At 36.0% G+C, this 15,226-nt stretch overlaps 1 protein-coding gene across 1 annotated transcript; it reads left to right on the top strand.

Moving 5' to 3' along the window:
* LOC131603152 (copper-transporting ATPase PAA1, chloroplastic) lies at positions 1–13,866 on the top strand. Its single transcript, XM_058875418.1, has 17 exons — positions 1–579; positions 684–737; positions 1,216–1,369; positions 1,736–1,810; positions 1,938–2,215; positions 3,820–4,053; positions 4,461–4,559; positions 4,870–5,019; positions 7,030–7,176; positions 7,383–7,433; positions 7,515–7,687; positions 7,972–8,104; positions 8,443–8,540; positions 10,761–10,998; positions 11,574–11,777; positions 12,372–12,452; positions 13,146–13,866. The coding sequence occupies exons 1-17, from the start codon at positions 157–159 to the stop codon at positions 13,380–13,382; spliced, it is 2,829 nt and encodes a 942-aa protein (XP_058731401.1). The 5' UTR covers positions 1–156; the 3' UTR covers positions 13,383–13,866.
* The last annotated feature ends 1,360 nt before the right edge of the window (positions 13,867–15,226 follow it).

Below are 15,226 nucleotides of genomic sequence, written 5' to 3'. Positions count from 1 at the left end.
GAGAACAGAAACAAGCAATGTATTTTACCAAAAAAAAGAAGCAAGCAGTTTGAGAACGCAGTGTTGCGAATTAATAAGCTGATAAAGTAGCTATGCGCGCGACTCGTAGCTGATAGGATAGAATATATAGCAAGTAACCGCCTCAAATCCAATCCAATGGATTCTGCGGTCTCCGTCACCACGACGGCGCAGATGGTACTTTTCAGAGCACTCCACCGCCATTTATCCCGACCACTTCATCGCCCGCTCCTCCGCCGAAAATTTAAATTCGCTGTTAATTCCTACAACAATCGCTTCCGCATTCCGTGTTCCTCCACTTCTGTGCCGTTATCGCCCTCGCTCTATACTCTCCACGCGTTGCTCTCACGAACGTCGTGCCGTACGCGTTGCATTTCGAGCTCCGCTGCTTCCTTTGCTTCTTCCGGTGGCGGTGGAAATGGAGGTGCTGGAGGTGGAAATGGAGGAGGAGGAGGTGGTGGTTCTGGCGGCGAGTTTGGAGATGTCAGCATCAAATTGATTGGAGATACGGCTCAAGAGCTTTCAACTCTTTCACCCGATGCTATTATTCTTGATGTTTCGGTTTGAATTCATCACTCTGAGTTATTTTTTCTTCCTTTTGTTATTACTATTATTTTTCTTGTGAAGTTTTTCTTAATAATTTAGTTTGGTTGTGTACTTGATAGGGAATGGTATGCGGAGGATGTGCAGCGTCTGTGAAAAGGATTCTGGAAAGTCAAGTGAGTTTTTGATATTTGCACTCTATTTGATTTTGATGATTTGAGGCTTCCATCGTCTAATTTCTGTGGTGACTGATGTATTTTTCAAGGTTTTTTTGCTAATTTTCTATGGTTAGGTAGTTGAAATGAGCCAAATGAGATAAGAATGCATTATTTTAAATTTCAAAAGTTTGTGGATGTTCTCATGGATGATTATTTATTAACATTGATTTATAAAAATCACTAACTGAGGTTTTATAGCAATCATATACTGTTTAGTGACTTATAATTCTTAAATTTGAATTTGCTTTTCATATTCTTACTCCCCCAAAGGTTGTCATTCTATTTTGAACAAAAAGATATCCTTCATAGTCTTCCTCCTTTTTTCTGAAAAAAAGATAAACAGAGGGGAATACTAGTTCTAAAATTATTGCATATATAATATTTTCACCTTTTTGTAATCTAAATCCTGATTTTTTACTTTTTATGTTAACCGCAGCCACAAGTCTCATCTGTTAGTGTAAATTTAACAACCGAAACAGCAATAGTCTGGCCTGTATCTGAAGCAAAAACTGCACCAAATTGGCAAAAGCAATTAGGGAAGACACTTGCAGAACATTTAACTAGCAGTGGTTTCAATTCTTGCCTTCGAGGTATCTTTTTTAGGTTATCTATGTAGTGTACTTTTACTTTCATGTTTCGGTGTTTGTTGTTTAAGAAAAGGATTTGCCTTGCTACTTACTGATTATCTAGTTTCTTGCTATATGCATAATCATCATATAAATTGCATGCTTGGTTGCTTATTCGTCTTTTCCATCCTTTAACTACTAAAAGTTACACACATATGCCCCTCATTCTTGTCAATTTCTAGGTTCTCATCATCTCCAAAGTTTATTATTTGAATATTCGTTGATATTAGTTGAAAGTTCAATTGTACTTTGAAGGCTGAAGTTGAGCTATGATTTTGGTTAAGAATTCTTTAAGCTTGTCACATATGTGCCTATTTTACAAAAGTGCAGATTCAACAAGAGAAAATTTCCTACAAATGTTTGAAAGAAAGATGGAAGAAAGAAATAAACAATTAAAAGAAAGTGGTAAGCATCTTTTAAATGCGTTGGTCTTCATTAATATACTTCTGAGTGGTTGTTTGTGATGATCCATTAGCTGTGACTTCTGAGGCTAATTGATGTGTTTCTTTTCTTTTTGATATGCTGTATTAAGGTCGTGAGCTAGCTGTTTCTTGGGCTCTTTGTGCTGCGTGTCTTGTTGGCCATCTCTCCCATCTCTTTGCAGCAAAGGCACCATGGCTTCATGCATTTCATTCCGTCGGGTTTCATGTATCCTTGTGTTTGCTTACATTACTCGGTCCTGGCCGCCAACTTATCCTTGACGGCTTAAAAAGCCTTTTTAAAAGGGCGCCAAACATGAACAGCTTAGTTGGTCTTGGGGCTTTGTCATCATTCACAGTCAGTTCATTTGCTGTTTTGCTGCCGAAATTGGTAAAATGTATTTTTGGAATCTGCTATCTCCAACTTGTAATTTTAAATTTATTTAGTTGCTGGCTATATTTTGTATCTCAGTTATGTTGAAAAGACTAAAGAAAATAGAAAATTTGAAAGCATTCAAGATGTGTTATACGATATTTGGGTTAGGAATGAAAGCATTCAAGATGTGTTATACGATATTTGGGTTAGTTATGTTTTTAGCTACCCAATTCAGCGCGATTGTCGGTTTTAGTCCTTAAACTTTAAAAGTAGTTTTTTCGCCCCCATCAAGGCTGAGCCATTTAGGGACATCATAGGGATAATTGTTTTCCATTTACAATCCTTTCTTGCAATTACAGGAGTTAGTTAGTTTTCTTATTTGGATGCATTCCCCAAGTTACTTACACCCTCATGTATTTGTATCATATCAATGAGAATTACAAAGAAATTCACAGCTTACACGTTTCAAAAGATAGCTTAAGTGGTCAAGATTGCCCAAGCCTTAAAAGAACTAATTTGTTCATGTTTCTAGTCGATGGGGATCGTAACACACTCTTCCACATCCAAGACTAGATATTTAGAGTGTGTACATATATTGGTGATCCAATTACAACACCTCTTACGCCTAGCACTTGACATCTAGAGCATGGACAAGCACGAGGCCCTGTAACAGATCTAGGATATACCTTGATATAGAGTTTAGGCTAAGGCCTAAATCAACTCCATAAGATAGCAAGAGGTGAGGATTTTCCAAGCCCCATAAGGATTACTTAGGTTGCATCTATAGTCAATGTGGGATCTCAACAAGCCTATTTGTCTCATTTCCTCATTACAATGTTAGATGCGTGTGTTTTTTATTTTCATTTCTTTTTTTAGTAGTATTTACGGACTAATTCCTGGTGGACTTGGGCTTATGGTTATCCATCTACTTTAGCTAAATAGTGTTGTATTCATCTTATTCTCATATTAAAAAAAACTTTCATAGTAAATCTCAATAACTTATATTACGTCAAGCCCTCTCTCATTTTACTTTAAGAATGGAAATCAACTCTTTGTTATACTTGGATACTCACTATGTATCTTAGAATTTGGCTTTGGGTGTAGCTCAACCTCACCAAATCAGCTTTTAAGTTTAGGACTGTCCAAGTTTTATAAGCACTATCTAAGTCATATTTGTTATCGATGTGAGACTCTCAACCTCACACTTAGGGCTGCACATTTGAAATGTAAACCAATTTGGGTGAAATGACAAAAGATTTGAACACTCTCCAATACTCCATCACTCCCAAGGCGGAACATCTGCAGCATTGGCAAATGGGTGGAATAACAAAGTTCTTTTCCCAATAACAAATTTAGGATAAACTCTAATGCCATTGTAGAATTTATGCTTTAGGCTTTACTCTATGCCACAAAACTTACTTGAAAGGGTAAGACTTCTCAAGTCTTATTAGCATTGCCTAAGCAATATCTCTAGTTGATAGGGGACTTTAAACAATGACATTGCCTGTATATATGTTAAGCTGAAACTAGAAAGAATATCTTTTTTGTTGAATTATGAAGCTGGACATGCAATAGATATCAATGTAAGTTTAATTGTGTAAATGGAATTTTTAATACAGGGTTGGAAGGCATTTTTTGAGGAACCTATCATGCTGATTGCATTTGTTTTGTTGGGAAGGAACCTTGAACAGAGAGCTAAAATTAAAGCAACCAGTGATATGACAGGACTTCTTAGCATATTGCCATCTAAAGCTCGCCTTCTAGTTAATAATGGGGAAACAGAGGTTGCCTCAGTTGTTGAAGTTCCTTCTGACAGTCTTTCTGTTGAAGACCAAATTATCATATTACCCGGAGTAAGTAGTATCAAAACATACATATTATCAAATACAACCCTCTAACTCTAACTGCTTCACCCCTTTTTGGCATCTAAAGAAGCTCTGATTGATTCTTTTAGAAAGGCCAACTTTTATTAGCGTATCTTTGGATGATTAAAGTACCTAGTGGGGTATTAAAATGAATGAGCGAAATTATAATATCAATATGCTTTTATGTCCACTACTGGGGTAAGAGGTGAAGGAGGGATTTCCCATCTAACCACTTTGATTCCAATTTCCTAAAGTATGATGGTGTTTGTGCTGCTGAACTGTTGATAATTGTGATTTGAAGTTTAAACATATTATGTTTTAAAACATATTATGTTTAGATTTTGAGGGTTGATGTGCATAAAATATTTACCATAGCTATTTTGCTATTTTTCAAGGATCGTATTCCAGCTGATGGAATTGTGAGGGCTGGTAGAAGTACTGTAGATGAATCAAGTTTCACTGGGGAGCCGCTGCCAGTAACAAAAGAACTTGGGGTAAATGTCATCTCAACATGTTATACTCTGGGATTTATTTAACTATTAACGTGACTTATAGATATTGTTGGTGCTTTTTATTGATGGTGGATGCTGTGATCACTGTTTCTAAATTTGTTAGGGCATTGTGTGCCCTATTTCAATTAAACAGGAATGCCATTATGTTTAGTGGTAACATTGTATGGGTGCATCTTAAGTATGATGAGCATACTTCATTTTCTGTTGATACTGACCGGCCCTTTAACATTTCTGTAACTGTGGCAGTACTAGCAGTAGAATTAAGTAACTGATTGATGGCTTTTGTCTTCAGAGTGAAGTTGCAGCTGGAAGTATAAATCTAAATGGAACTCTTACAATAGAGGTGCGGAGACCAGGTGGTGAGACTGCTATAGGAGACATTATTCGTCTAGTTGAAGAGGCACAAAGCAGAGAGGCTCCAGTACAACGGTTGGCTGACAAGGTTCTACCACTTAATCACATGATTTTATAGCGAGTATGTTTTGTTCCTACAGTTATAAGTGGTCTGGCTGATTGCAAAAGTTAAATTCATCAAATTGTGACTACTAATTTTCAGATTTAACACATGCTCGGTCATTTATTTGAGAACAAAATAAGGCAGGAGGTTCATTTGCAAAATAAAATTTTGTGGAACTGGGTTTCATGCTATGGTTTAGAAATCCCTTTCTGGCTTTCCCATATGTGGAAACTGAATAATACATTTAAAGTGTGAATAATGTACAAGCACTAATCTCTTTATATAGACTATTCTAACCTAATGAGCCTGACTAGTGGACTAAGGAGTTTGGAGGGGAGAACTTTGGGAGGACATTAGTAGAGAGAAAAATAGACAAACCTTTAACTTTTTTTAAGAGAGCTTTTATGTAGAATTATAAATAACTACTATTATGAATATATTTCTAATATTTAAATTATTATAACAACATATATTAGATTTGGAGAATTTATCTAAATCCTTCAAAGTTCCCTAAAACCCTCCTCGAATAGACGAATACAATTTTTTAGTTCCCCTAAACTAGGAGGATTTTTGCGTTATAAAGAACAACTTGTAGAAGCTTGGAGAAGCTGTGAAGATAGAAGTCAGTTAGAATACTCCCTGATTTTAAGGGGGGTTTTCTGTTATAAAAGGGACTGTAGGAGAGTGAGAAATGCATTCAGAATATTGTTAGAAAGTTGTTAGGAGAGTTACTCTCTGGTTTAGGAGCAATTCTGCTCTGGTTAGGAGTTCTTAAACTCTGGTTTATATTTTCTTTTCTGTTTTTCACCATCATAAGAGCTTCAAGCTCCACCATTTGGGGTAAATAATTCAGTGTTCCCTATACTTTTCTGGGCTCTATCACCATACATCTCTCAAACTCTTATTTAAATATAGATTTGGTGATGGTCATGTATTTGTTCCGGGAAGACTGGTGGAAAGATGATAACTCTTTTTGAAGTTGCTTTCTTTGGCTTTAATCTTGCCCGATGTTTCCTTTTTCCTTGTTATGTTATATTACAAGCTTCTTGAAATTTATTTTTCTTTCTGACTATGATAAATGGCTGCTCATCTTAACCTTTATGGAAGAACCATTTGAACACCCTTTTCATTGTTAAAAGGGTTAGTGAATCAAGGTTAAGCTTTGTCACGTAACACATGCTCTGCCAGACTGTCATTGCTAATCTGCAGTTATGTATTTCATAGGGTTAACTTGCTGATGTACTTAGGGCAAAGCAGTACACTGTATTAGAGTAGAGTATTGTGTTGTATTGTGGACTGCCACCTGTCCTTTGTATTTCCCTATTACCTGCTATTGCAGGTCACCTGTTACTTGTATATAACTATAAGTAACAGGTGCCTCTCTCTATCATGTAATGAAAATCATAATAACAGATTTCTAACGGAATCAGTTACAGCACCATGAAGTGCTTCTCTCTCTACTCTCTTTCTCTTTCTAACACACTGTTATAAATATTGCACTGAGGGGGAGTGTTAGAATGTTTATTTGTTGCACATACATTCTGTATTTATTATGTAACTGATATAGACATTACCTTTCATTTCGTAACCAATACAGATTGTACTTGTAGAATTAAATCCACTGTATTCTTTGTCCATTGGGGAATCCCTAAGATCATGGGGATTTGGATCCTTTTCTGCTTTAGGCTCTCACTTCTCATTCATGTAGACCACCCTCGATGTGCTGTTTTGGACAAATAGAAATTGGACCCAACTAAACTGATATAAAAACTACTGTAATAACTGAGATCAATAGTTGGATACATTTTCAGTTCTAATATCAACTTTCCTAAATTTTTTCAATCTAGAACTTCATCAGTCTGTGTATATGGTATGTCGCTGGTTATACATGTATTGTCAATTAGAAGAATGTTAGCAGCATGTTGTTCTTCTATTATCTTCTTTCTTATATATCTTCCTTCCACAAAATTGTGAAACAGCATTTTGTGTATCCAGGTAGCAGGATACTTCACGTATGGAGTAATAGGAGTTTCTGTTACAACATTTACGTTTTGGAGTGTATTTGGCTCACAAATTATACCTTCTGCTGTATATCAAGGAAGTACAGTTTCACTGGCTTTGCAGCTTGCATGTAGTGTTCTGGTATGTTTTTCTAACATATATCCTGCCGCATTTTCCGTCCTCTATATAATGCTAGTCAAATGTAAAGATCTGTTAGGCACTTGAGTTCTCGCTCTTACTTTCCTTAATAAGAAAGAGGAAATAGGCCTATTTTGAGCATCCAGTTTTCAGATATTGCTTAAATTTGTAATATCTGTTCTGATAGTAATGCCTATTTATTAATGCAGGTTATCGCGTGTCCGTGTGCACTTGGGTTAGCCACACCTACTGCTGTGCTGGTAAAACCTTCATGGAGACCAGACCACATCTATCACCATCTTACTTATTGCTGTGTTTGATTTGAATGTGTGTGTTAACAGGTTGGAACTTCTCTGGGGGCTAAAAAAGGATTACTTTTGCGTGGTGGAAATATTCTAGAGAAGTTTGCCATGGTAAACACTGTCGTGTTTGACAAAACAGGGACCCTCACGATTGGTAAACCCGTTGTGACAAAGATTGTCACTCCCACATGCACAGAAAATGCAAATTCAAGGTAGTGTACGGAAATAATTTTGGCCTATTTATCACAACCAATTCATCTGGAAAGATTCTTATCTATAAAATGTTGAATTTCTCTAGTTATATACAAGATGATATATATATTTTCCTATCATAATAGAATCGGGTTTAAGTATTTAATAGTGAATAACTGTTAGAGAAGCCATTCCTGTGTTGTTAATACATGATAGGCAATGGGCTCTGTAGTCTGAATATATATGATTTCTTTAGCTAAGTTATGCAACTATAAGGTGATATAACACTGACCTTTCAATGCAGCCAAACTAAAATAAATGCTTTGTCTGATATTGAAGTTCTGAGGTTAGCAGCTGCTGTAGAATCTAATTCAGTACATCCAGTTGGGAAAGCAATTGTGGATGCTGCTCAAGCAGTTAATTGTCATGACGCCAAGGTTCTCAATATCATTTCTCGACAATGTTTGATTTTGTTCTCTGCATTTGGGGTTATTTCATTAACATTACATGACATGTTTTAAATTGAAATGCTATCTTTTTCTTCAAGCTATGACAATGTGTTTTTAACTTTTTGTAACCTTGTTCAGTCATTATATGTTATTCTATCTACAGGAGACCAACTCATTAATAACACTGCATGTTTTTTTTGGTAGTCTGACAATGAGTTCATAGAATAGAACTTACTAGTATGCGTGCATTTCATATTTTAGGTGTTACCTTTTTTTTCTTCCTAAAACTGATGACCGCTGACTTACTCATTAAGCACAATTTGCAGGTAGTAGATGAAACATTCCTGGAAGAACCTGGATCCGGTGTTGTTGCAACTGTAAATAACAAAAAGGTTTCGGTTGGGACATTGGAATGGATAACCAGGTACTCATGCCGCCTTCCCGATCACCATCTGCGCTGTCGTTTCTTCCGCCGGCCTGTCTTCATGTTGTGGCCCTGTTTGGTGTCAGGTCTTGAGTTTCAGATGCCATAGTTTTTGGTTTCTAGTGGCTTTTGTCTTTGTATTTAGTGTTTTTGGTTTGTTGCTGCACGTTACTGGTCACTGACCATACATTTCCAACGCTGTTTGTTGTGTCTCCGGTAGTTTTTATATTTGGCCTAACTCATCCTTACTAAATCGGTTTGTAAGGGGATAGTTGTCACTCTTTATAAACTCTTTTCAGGCTATATCTTTAATCTAAATGGGACTTGGGTTTTCCCAATAAAGACCCTCTTTGTTTGTTTGACTGAGACCCTTTCTAACATGTGGGTGTTGTTTTGAAGTTTTCTTTGTCGTTGTTTGAGTGATTTTCAACGAGTTGGAACCCTATTTTTGTTCTATTCATATTTGACGGCAGTTCAACGAGCTTCCTCCTTGGCCACTATGGCTCATTTTAGCTTTAGTGTTTGCTTATCTCACGCCATAGGATCTTGCTGCTTATTATAATATACCTGGTAACCCTTCTCTTATATCTAACTTGTCAACTTCTAAAACACCTAACCATATTACTTGTGTTAATAGATCTAATGCACAAGCATCTGGTGTTGCTAAAGCTTCACCATTTCCATCTGTCTCTAAATGTTATGTTGTTCATACTTGGCTTATTTTTTATTTCATTCAGTCAGCTTACCTGTTCTCTCAACTGCTCCATAGCCTTTGCTTTTGACTCTTTCATTTATCCTGTACCAGAGTATAAGACAAACAATTAGAACATGATCTAAATCAGGGGTTTCAATTACCTTCATGTCTGTATAAGATATATCGCCATTTGGGTTATCCATGTCTGTACAAGTTAAAGTTGTTGGTTCCTCGTGTTTCACATATGAAAGCTCTAGATTGTGAATCCTGTTGACAAACATGTTAATGTGTCTTTTCCAGAGTGACAATAAAAGGTTCAGGTTTCCTTTGATATTGTGCATTATAGTATTTGGGTCCTAGCCACGTGTTTTATATTTTAGGATACCACTACTATGCCACTTTCATTGGTGATTTCCCGAAGTTCATAATCATTTGGTACCTTTCAAATCTTTTGTTCAGAGATAAAGACTCAACTCGAGAAAATAGTCGAAATTTTGAGGAGTTACAATATCAAAGAATGCTGCTCTTTTTAGCACGTCCTTGGCTTCTCATGGCATCAGACACCAATCTAGTTGTCCACGCACAACAATAGGATAGTGTTGAATGGAAACATCATAATCTAGTTGATACAACTCGAACCTTATTAATTAATTTTCACGCACTTTTAACATTTGGGGTGATGCTATTCTTGTTGCCAGCAATGAAGCCAGTTATTTGATAAACCACGCGTCATCCTCGGTATTGGGTAATTAATGAGCCAAATTCTATTGTTTTCTTAGGACTCTGTATGTTGTCACTCCTCAGCTCACTGGTCAGATGGTTATAATCAAGTGTTAAGTGGAAAAGACCATATTTTTACCATCATCTTAATTGGTGGATTGGCTCTACCAATTTTCACTCACCCACGCTTCCTCACTTTCCACTCACCCGAAAAAATATTTTACTTGTCCCATCTATCTCTTAAAATCTTAGTGTGTGTCAATTTGCATGAGATGATTCGGCTATTTCGAATTCCACCCTTTTAACTTGCTTGTTAAATCTCTGACAACCTTGAAGTGTTACTTCATGGAGCAATTGGGCATTATGGGTGCTACAGCTTTCTGAATTTGATCCTACTATGTAGCTCTCAATCAATGAATTGTCATCTGGACCAATCTCTTCTATTGCTCCATGCTTCGTCTATTGTACTTCAGACAAATTGTCCATTTATCTACTGTGCCTCGTGATATAAATCAAATCGGAGTGTATCCGGTCCCACTTCCTACACTGTGGCACTGCAGGATAAGACGCTCAAACTCTAGCTTGTAATAGAGTGTGCAGTAGCTTGTATCCAAGTAATATGTTGCCATGAGATGCCACAGCTGTGACCAACAGTTGTAATGAATTCTAAATATTGTAATTTACTTGAAGATTAATACAATAGAAAATCGGTGTACCGACTTTACTCTGAAAGCTCTTGTAATAATTCTCTTATACAATTTGTTTTTATAAATATCAAACCTTCAGCAGGTAATTTCTATGTGCAGACATGGAGTTAACAACAGTATACATCAAGAAGCAGAGTATAAAAACCAATCATGTGTCTATGTTGGAGTTGATAATACTTTGGCTGGCCAGATTTATTTTGAAGACGAGATAAGGAAAGATGCAAGACATGTTATTGATACATTATCTAAGCAAGATATTGGTGTCTACATGCTGTCTGGAGACAAGAGAAATGCAGCTGAATATGTTGCATCTCTTGTTGGGATTCCCAAAGCGAAGGTAAAATGTTTTCAAGACTACATAATATTTCTATAAAGAAAAAAAGCACTTCTAAGGCTGAAATTTTGGTGGTGTGTGAATACAACAGTCTATGTTTGGTTGATGTCATGTTGAATATGTTGATAACTGAGGGTTACTTGATCTCATAGCTATAAATGGTCATCTTCTTCCAACTTGAGACACTTGATCAGAAAAATAAAAAACTAGAATGTTCACTTTTTATCATAGATACCAAGGTGGAACTACAAGCTTTGTCCATATTCATGACCCTCTCATACCTATTGCCTAAACACGTGAAAATATATTTTGTTCATTATAAGCGTGTCAACATTTATAGTACTAGCTGTTTAATTTATCATTCAAAAGTTTGTGCACAAGTGAAAGTGATGTTATAGTAATTTATTCCACCTTTTGGCAAATTAGCCCTCTTCTGGTTATTTGGAATTTAGCTTTCATGTTTGGATAGGTGTCTTGAGTTTTTATTTATTTACCATTTTTTTAATGATGTTGATGATTTTTCAGAGCTCTGGAAAATGTTTTTGATAATTCAACGGCTTGCTTGTTTTAAATTGTAGGTGCTATCTGAAGTGAAACCAGAGGATAAAAACAACTTCATAAAGGAACTTCAAAAAGATAAGAAAGTTGTAGCTATGGTTGGGGATGGAATTAACGATGCAGCTGCCCTGGCTTCTTCACATATAGGTATTGCATTGGGTGGAGGTGTTGGAGCTGCCAGTGAAGTGTCTTCTATTGTATTGATGCACAACCATCTCTCTCAGGTAACAGTTTTTCCCTTTTGGTCTCTTTTTTTTTTTGCAAAGGCAAAATCTTTTGGTCTCGTTAGAATTAGACTTTGACCTAACTCATCCTTACAAAACTGATTTGTAAGGTGAGGGGTAACACTCTATATAAATTCTCTTTAAGCTCTATCTTTAACCAAAGTGGAACTTGGATTTTTCTCAATACACTCCCTCATGCCCAACATTGTTGGACTTGGTGTGTGGATACAAAACTGTGGGTGGCCTGAATTATTGATGTGTCAGACTTGATTTTTTTTCAATACACTTCCTTGTGCCCGTCACTGTTGGGCTTGGTGTGCATATATAAATGGTGGGTGACCCGAATCGGTAGGCTTTTGATACCATGTTAGAATTAAAGTTTTGACCTAACTTATCCCCACAAAACCGGCTTGTAAGGTGAGGGGTGCCACTTTATATAAATTCTCTTTAGGATCTATCTTTAATCTATATAGGACTTGGGTTTTTCTCAATAGGTCTCCCTTCAGACTACTCTAACTGTTCTCTTCCCTTCTATAGTGACAATTATGATAATGGAATGCATATTGCATAGTTAATCTTGTTATTTCTATGCAGCTGCTTGATGCTTTGGAGCTTAGCAGGCTAACCATGAATACTGTAAAGCAAAATCTTTGGTGGGCTTTTGTATACAATATTGTAAGTTCTTATGTCCAGATATAAAAATTTGATTCGCATGATTTTGTTGAAGTCATGTGCTTATTTTGTTGACATTCTCTCCTCCCTTAACATTTTCCCTATTAAAACTTTGAAAGACTTTTTCCCCTGAAATGTTACCTGATGCATGAAAAATATTCTCAGCATTTTCTATAATGAATTTATGAAGACCATGATCCCAATGCTATTAACAAAAGGGCAATGTTGTATGCACTGTTCTGTTTTGTCATTCCACGTTCCAACCACCTGTCAAATTCCGCTTTATATTTTATGTATGTTTGTCACAATTTTGAAATTGAACTTGTTTATTGCTTGTCAAATCTTTCATAAAATGTTTTCTTTTACTTTATTGATCTTGAACTTTCTTTAAGATCTGACATTAGAAGTAAATACTACTAAAATATATTGGTATGATTAGGCACAACAGAGCAACCAAATTACCAAACCATATAAGATTTCCCATTGTTTACTTCTGACAGCATTCCCCTCCCAATATGGTTCTGATTTTGTATGAAATTCAGACTTACGTCATGTTGGGTAGTACATTTAATTGATACCAGATTCAAGTGTGTTTAGAACTAATTAGTTCTTTGTGTTCAAAAGTTTGTATTTTAGATCCGTTTATGAATTATCTGAAAGAATGCTATTTGATTTTATACTTCTACCTTCATACAGGTAGGGATTCCAATTGCAGCTGGAGTGTTATTTCCTGTAAATGGTACCATGCTGACTCCATCCATTGCAGGGGCTCTCATGGGGTTGAGTTCTATCGGTGTAATGACGAACTCATTACTTCTGAGATTCAAGTTTTCCTTAAAGCAAAATCAAATACATGGCTCATTGCCAAAGACCAAAACCTATGTTGAATCTGATCTGGCTCGCCGAAACAAGAAAATAAAGTATTCAAATTAGCTATTATAGGTGTTGAGTAGATGCACAATATTAACGAGGTTCCTCACTCCTGGGTTTTGCTCAGGTCTATGTTGAGAGTATACACATTTTTTTCTTGTGGTAATCATCTGAAGGATTACAAGAAATTGGTATAATGAGATGTCGGAGGTATAGAAATGAAAATAGGTCACTATCGATGAGATGGAGAACATTGATCGAGAAATTTGAGTGAAAGAAAAATTAGGTTCATTATGTTGTCATCCAATATACACTTCTCTTTAACTCATAGATTTCTTTTTGGGACCTTTGTAGCTGATAATTACAAGTTTTCCTCTATAGCAGCTTTCCACTGATCACAAGTTAGTGCTTTGGATTTGTTTTGATGTATTTTGCAATGATACACTTGTAAATTCTTTATTTTGTTGTAAAGCTAATAATTATTTGATTGTCTTGAAGTTTAAAATTTGAATAAAGCTGCTATAGGATGCCTGTACTACTTTATTTTTTATTTTATTTTTTGTTTTATGCACTCTGGTTCTTAGGGGAAAGGGGTTATAGTAATTCAGAGTTCATGCTGAGAGGTCATGACAGTGGTCAAGTATTGTTCCTACTAAGAATCGAACTCGATATTCTCTGAATTTCATTCTTAGCAGGAGTTCGTTTACCACTCGAGTCTAATTGCCTGATTATCTTATTTTAAATCTTGTGGCAATGCGATTATGTGATGGAATGAAATAAAATTCCATTTAGATTCATTAAAATCAAATGGGGTGGAGCAGAAGAAAGCAATATCTATTCCATTTGATCTCATCACTTAATATCATTTTCTTACCCATTTAATAACAAAATAAATGTTCAATAAAAAGTGACATATCTACCGATAATTGAAAACAGGCTAGAGATGAGATTGCCTTAGTTAGACTATAGACACTTTCATTTACCTGTCTCCAAATAATCTCAACACTAAAATAGTTATAACAAGTAGAGGAAAACTCACTAGCATCAAATTCAAAATAAACACGACCCATATTAAGTTCATGCCTTAGTTAGACTATAGACACTTTCATTTACCTGTCTCCAAATAATCTCAACACTAAAATAGTTATAACAAGTAGAGGAAAACTCACTAGCATCAAATTCAAAATAAACACGACCCATATTAAGTTCATGAATCCAGGTTAGTGCTGAAAGTAAACCAAGACCCGCATGAGAGCCACAAGGAAGAAGTTCATGCGGTTTCAGTTAAAATAAAAGCACCACCCGAATCCGAGTCAATGGATGAAAATTCGAGTTGACTGGGTTTAGGTTCGGGTGCGAGTTTGGATAGTGTGAAACTCGCACCCAAAATCACACCCGCATATATATATATATATATATATATATATATATATATATATATATATATATATATATATATATATATATATATATATATATATATATATTTTGTGAAAAGTTTTAGAAAAAATGTATTTTATCTATTTTATTGCGGGTTCGGGTTTGGGTGAAAAAACCCGAACCCAACGGTGTGGGCGTGGGTGTTATTTTCCCACCCGAACACCCTTTGGGTTTGGGTTCGGGTGTCGATTTCGGGTGCGGGTTTGGGTAGTGCGAAACTCGCACCCGACCCGACCCGTTGTCATCCCTACACCATTTCCATCTCTAATACAAAAGTTAATTCCTATGCTATTATTGGTAGGAGAAAAGGATGTATCTATAATATAAGAAAATTCTATCTTTTTCAATTTTCAATCTGCATCCGTCAAGTGGCTTCCTATGAGAATAGTATTTCATTCTTTAACTTTGTTTCTGGAGCCTCCACGTCATCTACTGATTTCTCAACTTCCATATTTCATAACTGCCCT

Source organism: Vicia villosa, linkage group LG5 (assembly GCF_029867415.1).
Source record: "Vicia villosa cultivar HV-30 ecotype Madison, WI linkage group LG5, Vvil1.0, whole genome shotgun sequence".
Lineage (NCBI taxonomy): Eukaryota > Viridiplantae > Streptophyta > Magnoliopsida > Fabales > Fabaceae > Vicia > Vicia villosa.
The sequence above is the reverse complement of the archived record's forward strand: the minus strand, read 5'-3'. Positions and strand labels throughout refer to the sequence as shown.